Source organism: Macrotis lagotis, chromosome 1 (assembly GCF_037893015.1).
Source record: "Macrotis lagotis isolate mMagLag1 chromosome 1, bilby.v1.9.chrom.fasta, whole genome shotgun sequence".
In the NCBI taxonomy this organism is placed as follows: domain Eukaryota; kingdom Metazoa; phylum Chordata; class Mammalia; order Peramelemorphia; family Peramelidae; genus Macrotis; species Macrotis lagotis.
This window is the reverse complement of record NC_133658.1, coordinates 610,438,032-610,456,436: the sequence shown is the minus strand read 5'-3', so window position 1 is coordinate 610,456,436 and position 18,405 is coordinate 610,438,032. Positions and strand designations below refer to the sequence as shown.

Below are 18,405 nucleotides of genomic sequence, written 5' to 3'. Positions count from 1 at the left end.
CTGAATTCCTTTTTCAAACTTTTATGAAAGCCTTTTTAATAATTTAGATCTCACGTAAGTCGTTTTTTCAGGTTAAACATTCCAGATTTCTTGAAGCAATTCACTCACTTCCACTTTTATATTTTTCTCTCCATGTCCAATCCATTCTCAGGTGCTGGTGACTATATTTTTGCAAATGCTGCCTTTTCAAAGTTATTATAGATAACCAGTTTGTATACACCTTTTTTTTTTGTATAGGGTAAAGGTTCTGTTAATCCCTAGTCTTAAATTAATTTGTTTTTGCTATTTCAGAAAAAAGCCAAAGGACAGGCCCTCTTTGATCAGATCATGTACCATCTGGACCTGATTGAAAGTGATTATTTTGGACTGAGATTTATGGATTCAGCACAAGTGGCAGTGAGTAAAAAAAATTATCTAAAATTCTATATGTAGAAGAACCTGAGCTTTCACATGATAGTCAATTTAGGCAATAATGTCTTGTTTTATATAATATATATAAATCCTGTATCCATTTTGATCTTATCTTGGTATAGGGTTTGAGGTGTTGGTCTAATCTAAGTTTCTTCCATACTAACTTCCAATTTTCCCTATAGCTGGACTCTTGGTTTATGAAACAGTAGATTACTATAATCGTTTCCTCCTATTGCACCTAGTCTGTTACACTGATCCACCACTCTGTTTCTTAGCCAATACCAGAAAGTTTTGATGACTGGTGCTTTATAATATAATTTTAGATCTGGTAAGGATAAGCCACCTTGTTTTGTACTTTTTCCCCATTGAATCCTTGGAAATTCTTGACTTTTTATTTCTCCATATGAATTTACCTATAACTTTTTCTAACTCGAATTTTGGTAGGGCACTAAACTTGTTTTATATTCTTAAAGAAGCCAAGGTGTAATGGGAAAAAAAGCTGACTTTAGAGTCAGAGGACTTGGGTGTCGCTGCTTAGGTCATGACCTGTTAGAGATTGAGTCAATCATGACTCAGTTATAGAGCATTGATAGAGGGAGTGTCCTTTCTTTCAAAAATTAGCTTCTCTGTGCAGCTAGATGGCGCAGTGGATAGAACATGGGCCCTGGAGTCAGGAGAACCTGAGTTCAAATGTGACTTCAGACACTTAAGTGGCCTTGGGCAAGTCACTTTACCCCATTGCCTTACAAAAACAAAAGGAAAGAAAAATATTAGTTTTTTCTGCCTCTTATTTATTTGCTCAAGATTTTTTCCTCTGTGTTATTAAAAATGCTGTCATCTTATTCAACTTCACTATAGCTTTGGTTCTTAACCATATGGTACATTTCTTTTTAAAAAAATAATCTTTATTTTTATTATGAACTTATTATGAACTTAAGCACTAAATAAAATGAGCATTTCTTTAAAAAGTATGGAACAAAAAAAGGGGAAATATAAAAATATATATATTTTTTAGGCTTTTTTTGCAAGGCAAACGGGGTTAAGTGCCTTGCCCAAGGCCACACAGCTAGGTAATTATTAAGTGTCTGAGACCGGATGAAATATAAAATTTAATATAAAAAAGCAACTTGTAGTTTTCAGAAGTTCTTGTTTTTTATTCCTCTTGACCTTACTTAGATTGTTTTCTGTCCCATCCCTATCCTTTCTGTTCTCTCTATTGGGAACACAAGCACCCTTTTTTTTTTTGGTTTTTGGTTTTTGGTTTTTGCAAGGCAAAAGTGCTTGCCCAAAGCAATAATTGCCTAATTATTAAGTGACTGAGACTGGATTTGAACTCAGGTACTCTTGACTCCATGACTGATGCTCTATCCACTCTGCCACCTAGCCACCCCATACAGGTACCTTTTAACAAATGTATGTAATCAAACAAAAACATTCCTATGTAGGCAGTGTCCGAAGATGTCTTCATTATTTGTGCATCTTGAGTTCATTTCCTTTTAAGCAGTCCTTTGAAATTGTGGTTTTGGCTATCGCATTGATCAGAGTTCAAGTCCTTGAGACTGTTGTTGTTACATATATTGTTCTCCAAGTTCTTTTTTTACTTTACAGTTGCATCTGTTCATACAAGTTTTCCCAGATTTCTCTGAAACTATACTTTGTCTTTTTTTTTTTTGTGGTATAATAATAGTATATGTATATTCAGCCTTTTTTCACTTTCAGGTCACTCCTTAGTTTCTAGTTCTTTGCCACTACAAAAAGAGCTGTTGTAAATATTTTTTGCAAAAGGTTTCTGTATTTCTTGAATTCTTCACTTATGGCTTTACTGTTATTTTCCATTATTCACATGCCATGTTTTTAAAGACATTTTCTTTTGTTTTTTATTGCCACAAATACTACTGTGAACTTTTCGGTGTATATTCAGAGTGTTTTATAGAATAATCTTTTTTTTTTTCCTGAAGAAATAGAAATATGCTTGCCGATTTCTACTAGATCAATGTAGGGAGATAGGACAGAAAATAATAATAGCATAATAATAAGTGACTGAGGCTAGATTTGAACTTGGATCTCTTTGACTCAGCACTAGCACTGCACCACATAGCTGCAACAGACTGGCATTCTTTATGGCTCTATGGCTTTGGTTCATGTAGACTCTTCCAGGTGATCTAGAGTAAATTCTGATTTCTGTGACTTGGTGTAACAATGACCTAGTTGATTTAAATTTAAAATAATGCAGGATTTATTTCTAGCATATCCTAACAGTATGCTATTCAGGTGAGAAGGATGGGTGGGTAACAGGGGCAGATGACTCACAGTTTTCTATAAAAACCAAAAAGGATGAGGTAGGACTATTAATTGTCATCTGAAGGGTAGAAGCCATCTAGGCCAAATCCTTCACTTTATAGATGAGGAAATGAAGTTACACAAGTTATCTGCCTGAAGTTACATGAGCAGTGAATTCTCTGTGTGTGTGTGGAAAGCTGACAGTAATAAGCTGTCAATAATAAGCTTTTATCAGTTTCATTCTTTGTGATGTTATTGGTGAATTTGACATATTCCTTTTGACTTTTCTTTCCTTTGAATTTTCAAGGTACTATTCTCTCTTAGTTCTCCTTCCTATCCCACTACTTCTAATGTTGATAAAGCATTGTGTAGGCTTCCTAACTTTGAATGTACCTAAAACAGAATTCTTTTCTTTCTTTGAACCAAGACCCCTCCCTAGAACTTATTATTGACTTCATCATCACCTTTCAGCATTTATCATCTCTATTTATATGAATTTCAGATCTTTATAGGCATATTCTCTCTTGAGCCTTTCTGACTGCCTATTGTATGTTTTGAAATGGATGTTCTGTATCTCCCACTGAACATTTCCAGAAGCAAAATTCTCTCCTCTTAAAATAAACTAATGAAATTCCAAGCTATTTTTGTTGGGAGATTTGTAATCCTTCCATTTTCCCAGGTTTGCAGCAACAGAATCATCCTCAGCTTTTCTCTTAGCTTTTCCATCAAGACAGTTGCCAAATCTTATCTAAGATGGCACAGTGGATAGAGCACTGGTCTTGGAATCAGGAGGACAGGCGTTTGAATCCAGTTTCTGACACTTAATAGCTGTGTGACCTTGGGCAAGTTATTTAACCCTGATTGCCTCCCTTCTAGAGCCATCTCCAGTCATCCTATATAGGAATAGGAATATATCTGGCCACTGAACCAAGTTGATATTTTTTTGTATGGGCTTCAAATGGTATTATAAATACTCAGTGATCTTTGGCAGAAGGTACCCTATTGAAAATATGAGGAAGGGTAAAAACATTTCTTGCTTGTCAGTAGATAGGGGGTTGGAATTGAGAAGTTTTTAGGGAGAATATAATATCTTATTTTGAGCTTAAAGGAAGACTTTAGTATGTCATAGGTGAAAAGTTGAGAATGAATAGTAGAAGCATGGCATAGTAGAGATAGACTTGAAGTCAAGGTTGACTGGACTCAAATAAAATATAATGTTTAAAAAAAAAGCAACGAGCTAGCTGCTCCACCCTGGACCTCAAGATAATTTATTACCTGTAGTTTTATGGAAAAAAAAACCTAATAAAAATAGATAAGCACTGTCTCTAAAACCATGAGTAAGTGTTTATCAGTAATGGAGCTAAACTTGAAGCCTTCTCCAATGTGATTAAGATGTCTATCACCACTGTTATTCAGTATTGTGATAAAAATGCTAGCTATGCAATAAATTAAAAAAAAAGAAATTTGGAGAATTTAGTAAAATTGTTAGTGGGAGAAATTCCATTTAAAATAACTAGACAATATAGAATACCTGGGATCTACCTGCCAAGACAAACTTAGAGACTCTGTGAACACAATTATAAACACCTTGCCCACAGAAAAAGACATCTAAATAACCTAAGAAATGTTAATTGCTTATGGATAGGCCAAGCCAATATTATAATTTTTTTCTTCAGCATTTTTTTTATCAGGTGTCTGATTTGGTTTTCATGATTTTCCCTCATAGCTCTCATTTCTCTAACGTCCCTTTTTGAGTTCTTCCATAGCCTGAGCCCAATTCATATTTCTCTTGGAGGCTTTGGATTCAGAAGCTTTGATTTTGATTTTTGTGATTTTCGAGTGTATATTCTGGACCTTCATAGGTTCAAAGCAATTTTCTCTGGTTAGATTTTTTTTCTTCTGTTTGCCCATTTCCCTAGCTTATGACTTGATTTTAATTCTTTATTAAGGCGGGCTCTGCTTCAAGGATGGAGCACACAGTGACCCAAGCTTTTGAGAATTTTTGCAGCTGTTTTCAGGGATACTCTCCAGGGACCTGCAAGTTCTCAATTCCTCTAAGGTCTTATAAGAGACTATAACTACTCTCCTGGCCTTGTGCCTCTGGTCTGTGGGGACCATAAGCACTCCTTTCTCCCCACGCTATGAGAAGGGTCCCTACTCCATTGTAAGCAGTGAGCTCTGTTGTGCTTCTGCTCCTTTTCTTGAGACTGGGGCCTCAGACGGTGTGACCTGGATTGTGACCTGCATCTGAGTATGGGTGAAGCAACACTCTTGCCTCAGGGAGAGCAAAGAGACCTCTTCCATCTCCCCTGACCCCTTTACTATCTGTGGACTGGAAATAGCTACAGGGTGACTGCCCAGGCTTTCTCCTGGTCCCCTGAGGCTGGGTCTGTGTTGAGACCTGTGCTGGACTGGGCTCTGCTCTCACTGGTGCAGCAGAATTTTCCTGTTGATCTTCCAAGTTTTCCTTAGCAGTCCCTGGACTGAGAGATCTGGAAACCACCTCTGTTGACAGGGACCCATGCACCTCCAAGGTCTGTTCCTGAATGTCTAGAGCTGGTTTGCTTTGGTGTGGCCCTCACTGATTGGGGTGTAATAGACCCTTCCTGCAGATCATCTATGTTGTCTTGGACTGGAAAATTGTTTTACTTTGGTTAGTGTAGGTATTTGGAGTCGTTTAGGGGAGAACTCATGGGAGTCCCTGACTTTACTCTGCCATCTTGACTTCCCCCAATATTATTATTATTGTTATATTAAAAAATGACTGATCCTGGACAAGTCACACAATGTCTGCTCAGTTTCTTCAATTTGAAAATGGGGATAATAATAGCATTTACCTTGTAGGATTGTTGTGAGATCTATTGGGATAATAATTGTAAAGTGCTTTGCACAGTGCTTGCGCAGAGTATGCCCTATAAAAATGCTTATTCTGTTCCCTTCCCCATTTAGCGATTTCCAAAAATTGGGATGGATAAGAAGTCAAACTCTAGATGACCCCCAAGTTAGGATTTATGGGTGAGGAAGGAGATACAGAGAACTCAGATTTTGAAGCATAGTTATAGAGGGACAGGTTTTAGAAGAAAACATAAGGTCATAGATTAAGTTTACAGGTCAGGAAACTAAGCCTAAAAGCACTTTATTGACTTTAATCACACAGGTGACCTTTGAAAGAACTGAGATTTGACCTAGACCCTCAGATCCTAAATCCAGTCTCTTTGCATTGTATCATATTGCCCATATAAATTCAGTTTTGTATGTGTTGTGTCTGAACTAGAAATGTCCAGTCAGTACTAAGTATCTGTAGCATTCAAGTAGATTCTCTGAATTACTCACATGGAACTAAAAGTTGAAGCTGTGGAAATGGGTGATGTAGCCAAGGGATAGCATGTGGACAAAATAGAAAGTTGGAGGAGGTGAGCCCATTTGAAGAGAAGGCTATCTTATCTCTCTGTTGTCAAAGGGCATATTCTTAGGAAGTTAGGGCAGCTAGGTGGTGCAGTGGATAGAGCACCGACCTTGGAATCAGGAGGACTGGAGTTCGAATGTGGCCTCAGAACCCTGATTAATATACAGTTCCATTTCCAGTGGTTCTCATTCATATTAAGCCACTGGACCCAGATGACTGGAGAATACAGTAAGGCTGGTGACTTAGAACAGTACCCCCTCACTCAAATACAGTTCAAATGCTTGTCACCTCCCTCATGTTGTGGTCTTCTTCTAAAATGAAGAACAAAATGGTTAATTAAAGGCAGAGCTGCATGTAGAGTGGTGATAATGAGTGAAAGTCAAATTGAAGGAGATACCTTGTCTAGAGTTTTGTTCAGTGGAGAGGAGGTGGAAATGGAATTTTGAAAATTATGGGAGGAATGTGCTGGTGGAGAAATGAGGGAAATGAGAGAAAAGATGAGTTGCTCAGATCATGGTACTTTCCTGCTCAAAAACCTTTGATTTGCTGTTCATTGTCTATTGAATCTCAAGATCAGTTACACATATCAGGTGATTAATAAATGTTAATTAAATTCAATTGAAAATATAAGGTGAGAACATAGATGGTTTAGAGATAAAGGACTGAAATGAAGAAACCTAAAGTAAGTGAGTATGAAGGAGGTCCAATTCTCATTCTGTGTTACGTTTGACCTCCTGAAGAGAGGAAAGGTCAAGGAACAATTTCAGCAATTTCTATCTTGGGAAATCTGACACAGATTTCTTACTAATATTTGATTCAAGTGTCAAGTCCCAGGAAATTATGATCTTTGTGTGTGTGGTTGTGTGTGCACATGCACATGTGTTTGTGTGTGTGTGTGTGTGTGTGTGTGTGTGTGTGTGTAGTCATAATTTTTAAAGTTTTAAAGGATTTGTATTTGTTAGGTGTAATGGGTAAAGGTCATTTCAGAATTGCCTAAAGGCTGACAGGAAACCAGTTTTCTTTAAAACTATTAAGTCTTGTAATTAGACTTGTTTAAAAGAATTGAATATATTACATTTTCTGAAAATGACTAGAAAAAATGTCGTTATAGCATTTCTGATAATTTAAAAATAGAAATCACTTCAGTTTTATTAGTTATTCTTAAAACTTTCCCTTTAGACAACAGTATCTTCCCTCCTTTATGGACATTGTATCAGACCCAGGTTTTCAACATTAAACTTGAAAAGGACAGTGATGAATGAGCTCCTGACAATTTTTATTCTTAAGCAAATGCTTTCCATAATACTCTTAATACCCTCTCCTTCATCTGAGTAATATATGGAGCATTTGTAATCTGCAAAACACCTGACAGTAGTAATCCTGACAACAGCCCCGTGAAATCAGTACTTGAGTGTTATCTCCAGCTTAAAAATAGAGGTGTAGTTAGGAGTGGGAGAGGAGAGAAAATAACTTAAGATGAGTTTGACTTTAGTTGACTTCAAAATGGATTAAAATACAATCCTCTCCACCCCTACTTTAGTTATGAAAAATATTGTAGAGTTAGGTAGTGTTTCATCTATATTTAGGGGGATAGAATGAATTAGGTGCAGGTGGCCTTTATTTTTCCAACTTCAGGTAAAGATTCAACAGTCATTTTTTTTTTTTTGGTGAGATTTTGAGTTTGACATTTTTCTACCCCTGAAACAGAGCAGTCAAATATAGATTATACATATGTAACTGATAAACATTTTTCCATTTTAATCACGTGAAAAAAATAATCAGAACAAAAAAAAACCCTTGAATTTTCTTTCCTTTAGAATTGTGTTTGATCATTGTACTGCTAGGTTAAGAAGGTCCATCAAAACTGATCATAATCTATTGTTGCTGTTGACATGTACAATATTCTTGTGGTGCAGCTCACTTTACTCAACATCAGTTCATACGAGTTTTTCCAGGCTTTTCTATCTCTCCTGATTTCTTAACCATGGTGTTCAGTCACTCCATTACATTCATGTACCACAGTTTATTTAATCATTGCAAACAGCTGTTAAATTATTATTCATCAACAGTTTTTCTTAGAAGGCCTATCTAATTGCATGAACTGATGCAGAACCAGAAGAACATTGTATTACCCTAACAGGAACATGGGGGTGATGATCAACCTTAATGAACTTGCTCATTCTGTTAGTGTAACAATCAAGCACAATTTTGGGGTATCTGCGATAGAGAATACCATCTGTATCCAGAGAAAGAATTATGGAGTTTGAACAAAGACTTATTTTAAAAAAAAAGAGGTCCTATCCCAGTTAGTCATGTTCTTCAATGAACATGACTAATGTTCAAAATTTTTTCTATGCTTTCTTGGCTTACATTGATTACTAAGGTCTGTTGAATTTTCTGTTTTCTAAGAGCTTGCTTTTCTTTACATGGGGAAGATCATAGGAAAAAAGACTTTTTTTCTCAGAGAAGGCTATCACATCCAGGAGGTGATGTCATAACATGCAAATGAATTGGGATACTGTGCTAAATCAGCACAGACATGGCCCTGAATGAGAGGCAGTTGAGGTTGTAACAGCTAAGTGTCAAGTATATGAGACTAGATTTGAACTCAGGTCCTCTTGACTTTAGGGCCATTGCTCTAATAAACAACTGGGTGCCTAATAAAATTTCCTGTAGAAGCAATCCTGTCAGGTTTCAGGGAAAAATTGGAAATATTTAGCACTAGTGCTTTGGACAGGATTTTTCATAGGGGTAGAGCTGGGAAAAGGCATTTTTCTTTTTTTTTTTTAAAAGGTTTTTTTGCAAGACAAACGGGTTAAGTCATTTCCCCAAGGCCACACAGCTAGGTAATTACTAAGTATGTCTGAGGATTTGAACTCAGGTACTGCTGACTCCAGGGCTGGTGCTCTTTCTACTCTGCCACCTAGCCGCACCGAAAAAGCATTTTTCTAAAGGAAGTATTTTTTTTTTCCATTAATTTTACTTTTTGAAATTCTAAACTTGGTCATCAAATCAAATGAGCATTTCTATTTACAAAGTAGAATTCAAAAAGATTTTTTTCTGTTTTCTTCTAGACTAGACAAAATTTTTAATCTTTTCCCACATCTGTAAATTAAGAGGGTGGTCATTTTTATGTGGCTATCAATTCGAAGGTTCAAACCCATCATGGAATTTGACAGCACAAAACACTTAACTATAGGCTAAAGAAGGCATTTTTGACATTAAAAAATTTATAAAATAATGCTGAAAAGTGTTCTTTGATTTCTATTTCTTCTAGAATGATTGCCTATATATAGATTCTAATTAGATTTATATACAAAAAGAGCTGTTAAGGGACACCTTTGGTATAAGGGAAGTTACTGTTTTTCCAAGAGCAATTGCCTAAGCTTAACTGGATCTATAAACACAAAGAACTTTTAAGGGACAAGTAGTTATATATAGGATATACATATGTGTTTGTGTGTAGTAGTTGTATAGTTACCTTTGTAAAGAAAAATGTCCAGTGCCATTGACTATAGAATCTGAAAGCTTTCTTCTATGAAGTTTGCCTTGCTTGGACCTACAAGATGCCAAAAAAAGCAGCATCAGTAAAACATTTAAAAATACCCAGGAAAGCCAAAGGTTCAAAATAAGTCATTTCACTTTAAAAACTTTTTTAAGACTTTATTTGAATTTTTAGTTTTACAATTTTTCTCCCAATCTTACCCCCCCAAAAGCAATCTGTCAGTCTTTATTTTGATTCCATGTTGTACATTGACCCAAATTGAGTGTGATAAGAGAGAGAAATCACATCCTTAAGGAAGAAACAAAAAGTGTGAGATAACAGGATCAGACAATAAGATATCTAGTTTTTTTTTTCTAAATTAAAGGGAATAGTCCTTGAAAGTTGTTCAAACTCCATGGCTCTTTATTTGGATACAGATGGTATTCTCCATTGCAGACAGCCCAAAATTGTCTCTGGTTGTTTGTGTTCATAATTCATCAAAACATGGGTCCTAATAGATCAGTATTCCTTTCTTGGTTCTTTTTTGTTGAATATGATGTTGATAATAAAATAAAATTAAAGATACCAAGTAGATGAGGAATATCTGTTATGAAGCTCATAAAACAAATCTGAGATAAATTGTACACATTGATTGCCCCAGAATTTCAACAGGAATAGGAGAAACAGTATACTGGATTACTTTCAGGAAATTGTAAAACTTTTAAAATGAACCAATTCTTTTTTTCTATTAAAAATTTTTTAAAAAAATTCTTAACTCCCCAAAAGAGCATTTTCTCACATGATACAAAGAGATTCTCTCCTCAACTTGATATGGAAGAGTGAAATCTTTTATTTTTTTTAAACTTCTCTCACATCAAAGGCTAGTTTTTTGTATCACTAGTATTTTACCAGAATTGTCACATGATTCAAAATTAAATCACAGGACAGTGATAAGATGCATGGAGGGGGCATTAGCAGATTGCTATATATAAGAAATATTTTCAAAGAAATGGAGTTAAGGGTGTCATTAGGAAAAAATATGAACATAATAGAAAACTGGTCATATAATGAGGATAACAGTAATAGGTCTTTGGATGAGCTGAATGGGACTCCATTGGTAACCTTCCCATGCTGGGAAAGTGCTGTTTTAGGAAAACAGGGGACGTGTCAGATAAATATATAAATGTGTTGGGATCTAATTTTGGAGCAAACATCCAAATCAGGTTATGTTACAAATCTCATTATAAATTCATTTAAGGATTTTTAGTATTTATGGGAGCCGACTTTTAGTTTATATTATGCTACTATTATTTCTATGTAACCAATCTTTATCAAATAAAGTGGGGTTTTTAATGTTTTATGTTTTTATATACACACAAATGTATGTCTCTGGACAAGTTAATTTCTCATTGTTGCCAGGTAGCTCTGTAAGTGTCTTGAATCATGGAGTATTTGTAGATTTACATCACCAAATGAAATCATGCATTAAGTGTGGTCCTCAAACGATAAAAGACAATGTAATAATCTTAAGAAACTTTTGTTATCCCTTAGCAAAACATTATTAGGTTTCCTTTCTATGTGTGTGGGTTGTAAATTATTTTATACACATTCTCATTTGATCCTCAGCAGCCTATGTAGTAAAGGAGAGTACTCCCATTTTTATAGATGAGACAAGGCAAATGGTGTTGAAGGTTATACAGCTTGTAGTAGGGGATAGAAGAAAGAGACAGCATGAGACAGCATTATGTGATTGAAAGAACTAGCTTTGGATTTGAAGTCAGAGGGTTGTGAAATTCCAGTTCTACCCCTTACTTAACCCTCATTAACCTTATTTCTCATCTGCAAATGGGGTGATTTCTTGAAGTCCCTTCTAGCAATATATATATAGTGCTATGACTTGAATCCAGTTCTGAAGTTGAGTCCTTCTGTAAAGTCAAGGCTGTTCTATTTAAAGTAGGGTGATGATGCACCTTTCTGCTAAGGAAGAATGTCACTATTAGTTGAAGTAGACATCTTTATTTGTCTCATCCAAGAAAATTCTCTTGTGATTTTTTTTTTTTTTTTTTTTTTTTTTTTTGGTTCCAAAGAGGTGGGAAAAGAACTTTTAGAGGATGAGTAGTCATTGAGAATACTGATCACATTACTCTGGAGGGAAGGACCTTGAGGAACCTTAACTTGATGCTATTGTTACTTCTCCTTTGGTAGGTTGGTAGGGTTTAGAGGAAAGAGACCATTCAGATATTCAATAACTTTGTTTTCCATTGATTTCTGACCTCTCTACCTTAGACACTTTGGACATAATAAGTGTTACTGATTAGTCCCTCTCCTTTAGGTTATTATTTTTGTACTGAAGGGGTTTTATTTCTCTTTTTCTTTTTTAGTTTTTGCAAGGCAAATGGGTTAAGTGGCTTGCCCAAGGCCACACAGCTAGGTAATTATTAAGTGTCTGAGGCTGGATTTTAACTCAGGCACTCCTGACTCCAGGGCCAGTGCTCTATCCACTGTGCCACCTAGCTGCCCCAGGGGTTTTATTCCTAAAACAACTTTATTGAGGATTTCATTATTACCATCACCTACATTTTCTTTTCTTTTCTTTTTTAATTATAAATGTTTTTATTTTGAGTTCAACAATTTTTCCCCTAATCTTACTTCCCTCCCGCACCCCCCACAGAAGGCAATTTGCCAGTCTTTACATTATTTCCATGGTATACATTGATCCAAATTGAATGTGATGAGAAATCATATCCTTAAGGAAGAAACAAAGTATAAGAGATAGCAAGATCAGACAATAAGATATCAGTTTTTTTCCTAAATTAAAGGTAATAGTCCTTGGTCTTTGTTCAAATGCCACAGTTCTTTCTCTGGCTACAGATGGTATTCTCCATTGCAGAGAGCCTCAAATTGTCCCTGATTGTTACACTGATGGAATGAGCAAGTTCATCAAGGTTGATCATCACCCCATGTTGTTAGGGTGTACAATGTTCTTCTGGTTCTGCTCATCTCACTCAGCATCAGTTCATGCAGATCCTTTCAGGCTTCCCTGAATTCCCATCCCTCCTGGTTTCTAATAGAACAATAGTGTTCCATCACATACATATACCACAGTTTGTTAAGCCATTCCCAATTGAAGGACATTTACTTGATTTCTAATTCTTTGCCAACACAAACAGGTTTGCTATGAATATTTTTGTACAAGTGATGTTTTTACCCTTTTTCATCATCTCTTCAGGGTTTAGACCCTGTAGTGGTATTGCTGGATCAAAGGGTATGTACATTTGTGTTGCCCTTTGGGCATAGTTCCAAATTGCTCTCCAGAAAGGTTGGATTAGTTCACAGCTCCACCAATGTAATAGTGTCCCAGATTTTCCACAGCCCTTCCAACAATGATCATTATCCTTTCTGGTCATATTGGCCAGTCTGAGAGGTGTGAGGTGGTACCTCAGAGAAGCTTTAATTTGCATTTCTCTAATAATTGATTTAGAGTAATTTTTCATATGACTATGGATTGCTTGATCTCCTCATCTGTACATTGCCTTTGCATATCCTTTGACCATTGTCAATTGGGTAATGCCTTTTTTTTAATTTGACTCAGTTCTCTGTATGTTTTAGAAAAAAGAGTCCTTTGTAAAGATTGTTTCCCAAATTACTACATTTCTTTTGATGTTGGTTACAGTGGTTTTGTCTGCATCACCTATATTTTCTAAGATAGCTCCCACTCACACACTCTCAGCTCCTTCTAGAGAGCTATTTAGTATAACAAAGAATAAAAAGGGAAAAAAGTTCATCCAAATTAACTATGTCAGTCTGACACATCCTTAGTTCTTTTCTACAAACGAGGTGGCTTATTGTTTTAAAATTGTACTGGAAGAAAAATGTACTGGAATATGTAGACAAATAGTACATCTAAAGCAAAGAATAAGTGGAAACATGTTTCTATTAAATAATATGGTAATAAAAATTAATTGCCTGTAAAACAGATCTATCTGGTAACCATCATGTTCTTCTGAATTTGCTAGATTTTTTAAAATACATTAAATCCTATCCACAAAATGTTGGCTTGTATTTCCTTAATAAGTTTTGGTAACTGTAAAGAAAGTTCAGTTGATAGAGTTTTAGTTTATTTTTCAAATGAAAGGATAAAGGATTCTATGAGAAGAGAGGCACTGTAAACAAAAGTAAAAACCCAATAAGGACTAATAATAAAATCAGGAATAAAAACTGATCTGCAAGAATACAACAAAGTACATCATTCTTTCTTAGGAATTATCCTTTTGTGCACATATTGAAATAATTCTTTGATTCAGAGTAGAAATTAAAGAAGGATTGAATGTTTCATTGATTGAAGAGCTGACTTTTAAGGTATGGTGTCTCCAAGGATGTCTCAATTTGAAGCATTTACCCTTAAATTTAGTAGCAGTATTTCCTTAAATTTTTTTAAAAAAATTAGTTATGTTTTCTTATTGTATGCACAAACAAGGACTTCATTCTAGAATGTGAGGACATCATATTTCAGAACTTATCAAACTGTAAATAAATATGCAAGTTTTTCTCCCCTGTCATATTTCAGTTTAGGCCAAAATAGTTTTAAAGATGATTGTCAGAAGTGAGATTAAAATTAAAGCATGTATATTCCCTTTAATGAAGGAACCTGTAGGGTCCCAGAGGCCATATATTCTCATGGTTAGATTGAGAGTTTTATCTTTCGCTATTTAAACTCAAGTCCTAAAGACATTGACTTAAGGAAAGTACTCTCAGTGCCTGTCTCTGAGCTCTAAACAGCTTGAGTCTGGAATGTGGAGGAGATGAAAGAAAACAGACTTGAGAATAAGCAAACATGAACTCCCAGCCTTTCTGTAAGAAAATGTCACTGAAAACTCCTAATTATGAATACAGTTTTATATTCTATTGCTTGAATCTTTGAGGTTTTAGAATTTCGTTGAAGAAGGGTGATGATGATAGAGAAAAGATCATTTCAATTATCTCAGCATTCTTGGTTACTGTTTTTGAACTTTTATAGCGTGTCTTGACCTTTTCTGTCTTTGTTTCTGAATATTTAGATAAAGTAAATTCTTTGTAATTTGTATAGCAGGGTAAAATTAAAGGAAGAATATTAAAAGTAAAGGAAGGGGTGGCTAGGTGGCACCTGGAGTCAGGAGTACTAGCCTCAGACACTTAATAATTACCTAGCTGTGTGGCTTTGGGCAAGCCACTTAACCCCATTGCCTTGCAAAAACCTTAAAAATAGTAAAAGGAAATACAAACATGTAAAGCCAAAAAAGGGGGATCAAAAACTTGGTATCAGATTAGTTGCTATTGCCTTGACTATTACATGACATGTATATGATGCTTTAGGGTTTGTAGAATATTCTATATCGAAAAAATCAATTATTTATAAGTACTTTATGATATTTTCTCAACTGTGTGGAGGGAGGAGAGGGAAAGAGGGAGAGAATCTTAGGTCTCTTGCATATATATTTCCCACTACCTCTGTTAACAGAAACCAGGCTTTGGTTTTACCAAGCTGTAAAGACTTTAATTGTGATGCTGGAGATAGCCTGATCCTTGGGCAACAAGTACCACCTATCTAAATACAGGAAAAACTCCTTAAACTCTGATTCTTAAACAGCTCATTTTTTCCTTCTCAAAACACACATCTCTCTAGTCATTCAAGGTTTTAAAACCTCCATGTTGTCCTTGATTCTTGCCTGTCTTCCCCCCCTTATTCAATCAGTTTTCAAGTCTTAGCTACTTCATCATTCATATCCATCCCCTTTTCCCTAGTCATACAGGGTTACCATACTCATTCCAGCCTTCATTTCTTGTCTTTTTCAGTTCATTACTTTTTCATCACTTCATTACTTTTGCAGTAGCCATCAGATGGGTTTCCTGCTTTTTAGCTTCTCTCCATTCTAGTCCATCCCCTACACAGCTTCTAAAATTGTCCTCCTAAAGTACAAGTTCATTGAAGTCATTCTCTTGCCAAAAATCTTTGGTAGTTTTTTATTGTTTTTTAATATAAAATATAAATACCGTTAGTTTGACATTTAACTCTTTGCATTTTGGCTCTACCCTACCTTTTGAGCCTTATCACACATTAGTACCCTTCATGCACTTAGTTTTCCATGGGACTTCCATGCTTTTCCTGAATTTGACATCCTCTCTTCTGTCTCTGTGACTTTACATAGAATATCCTTGATGTCTAGTATATCTTCCCTCATATCTTTCTGCCTCCTAGAGTTCTTAGCTTTTGTTCAGTTTCTACCTCCTAAGATTTTCCTGATATTTCAAATCATCTTGTGTACTTAACTATGTACATGTTGTACGTTCCTCGATTAGAATTAAAGCCAGAAACCTGGCGTTGGATATGTTGGAGACATGTTGAATTAAATGAGCACTTCTTAAATGAGGAGGAAGGAGGATAAAATAAGTTTTGGGGGGGAGTACTCCATAGTGTAAAGGGTTTCATTATATATAGATCTCTATAAAACCATAATGCAATTTATGTGGAAAAACAATGTGGCAAAGGATCATAGAACACATAGAAGAGAAAAGCTGAATTCCTGGCTTATGTTTTCCTACTTTAAGCACATTGCAAAACCATCTGATTTGGTCAACAAAAGTCAGAAAAGAAAGTGATTATTTGATTAAATTGCAGACATTGAATCATGAATATGAAAGATTAATATTTTGGATTTTTTTATCTTCTTGACATGGGTATATTATTCCTCCTCAGTGTAGATTGATATCCAACTTAGCCTGTGTTAAAGAAAAGCATGAAAGTGAGAGTTGCTCTTAATAAAAGGAGATTTTTATTTTTAAGAAATACTAGTTATTTTTAATTCCAAAACTTTGTTTTCTTTCTTTCAGCATTGGTTGGACAGTACAAAAAGCATCAAAAAACAAGTTAAAAGTAAGTTTTTATTCCCCCTTTTGGAATACTTTGGAACCTAATTTGTTTTCTAAAATACATGAATTTCAAGAGAAGAATCAGGGTATAGCATATTTGAAATCATCCTGAGTCCTTTTCTTTCTTTATCTTTATTTTTAAAGCTTGGTCCCAGAAGTTAATGCCTACAATACTTCACTAATCCCTTGCTAAGCATCTGGATGAAAATCCTCTAGTTGGGGCGGAGAAAGGGTAGAAGGAGTAGTGGAAAGGAGGAGGGAAGTTCCTGATTTTCTTAGAACTGTTATAAAAATATGTCAAGGAACATTAAAAAGTGAGATTGCCATCCATCAGTACTCTGACGACTGTGTTTGTGAGATTGTGTATGTGTTTATGTCTCTCGACCAATTGTCTTGACTATCTGTCTCTCTCTGTATATTATATAAATAAATCTAGCCAATTTTCATGGTGGAACTTCTCCTTTTGGTTTCAGATTGAATTTGTAGTTTCAGTTTCTTCAGAGAGATCTTTAGGGTTATATTATTAATTTTTTATTAAGAATATGTAAGTATGATGTATAGCAGTCTGAGAATTCTTAACATTGTAGAGGTGTCTTCTTTGCAAAACAAACCAATTTTTAATGCAGGAGTATTGTGGAACTTGTGACTTTAGTATTATCAAATTATGTCATTTTTCTTAACCATTTTAGCACAAATTTAGTTGATAGATTTCAAACAAGAGGAGGGTATTTGTTAATGTACAGCACTCAATGGTTCTTCCAAAGCTATAGATGGAACTAATTAAGAATTCTAACTTGAGGGGCAGTTGTGCAATGGTGAAGCAATGGTTAGAACACCCGGGCCTGGTCTTAAGAGGATCTGAGTTCAAATTCAGCCTCAGACATTAGATGTGTGAATTTGGGCAAATCAGCTAACCCCATTTCCTTGCATTTAAAAAAAACCCCAAAGAATCCTGACTTGATTGTTTTTTTTCCTAGTTGGTTCACCATATTGCCTGCACCTCCGTGTTAAGTTTTACTCCTCAGAACCAAACAATCTTCGTGAAGAGCTGACAAGGTAATAAGTCCACAAGCTTGATTTGTATTTATGGTTTTTTTTTTTGTTGTTGTTGCAAGAACTTTAGCTTGATGACCCTGCCCATATCCAAGACTTTCCATTGTCCCAGATTTCAGAATTTTATTTTTCTTTTGTTGTCTTCTTGTCTCCTAGAATTATTTCTAGCTTCAAGGAATATTTGTTGAAGGTATTTTTAGGTCTTGGCTAGGTGGATGAATGTAGAACTAGAATAAAACTGCCATTCAGTACCATGTATTTTTGCTTTCCTTTACCATTCATCAATATGCCTAGACCTCATTCCTAAGTAGAGTAAATGGGGTTGTAGAGTGGAAAGTTCTATATGTCTGTTGTTATAAGCTTCAAATATTGCGTTTGATTTGTTTAAGCAATTCTTCAAGTTAAATACAAGGTTGACCTGGCTAACATGTGTTTGCTAATACTATTTTACAGGGAACAGGGTTAGATGTTGACATTAGAAGACATTAGAATTGAATTTGTAGTTCACTATTCTAATTCTTAGCTCTTGTAGCTTACCTACACTTTTCTAATTGTATAAGACTAGAATTGGAACTGACTTTTTGTTGTGGTTTTTGTTGTGATTTTGCAGGAAAGGGCTTTTTAGTGGAACTGCAGTAATTATAGTATTTCTGATGTCAAACACTTGACTTTCAGGGGTTTACATGTGTTGTGGGATATTGTACCTGGGGTCATTCTTAGGGGAAGTGAATTGGTATGTTATTTTCTTTTCTGTTGTGGAGTCATTGAAAGCACTTAGCTCAGTTGGATAAGTACATCATAGCCGATAGAGACTGGACTCCGTGATGTGCTTTGAAATAGCATAGGGATAATTTGAAATTATGTC

At 35.3% G+C, this 18,405-nt stretch overlaps 1 protein-coding gene across 3 annotated transcripts in view; it reads left to right on the top strand.

Annotated features, from left to right (window-relative positions):
- Window positions 1-18,405, top strand: part of EPB41L5 (erythrocyte membrane protein band 4.1 like 5) — a 121,785-nt gene that overhangs the window by 34,874 nt on the left and 68,506 nt on the right. For all 3 annotated transcript variants that reach the window (XM_074214978.1, XM_074214979.1, XM_074214980.1), the window contains exons 3-5: window positions 292-396; window positions 16,449-16,491; window positions 17,465-17,543. In XM_074214978.1, coding sequence (XP_074071079.1) covers window positions 292-396; window positions 16,449-16,491; window positions 17,465-17,543 — 227 coding nt within the window. The remainder of the gene's footprint in view (window positions 1-291; window positions 397-16,448; window positions 16,492-17,464; window positions 17,544-18,405) is intronic.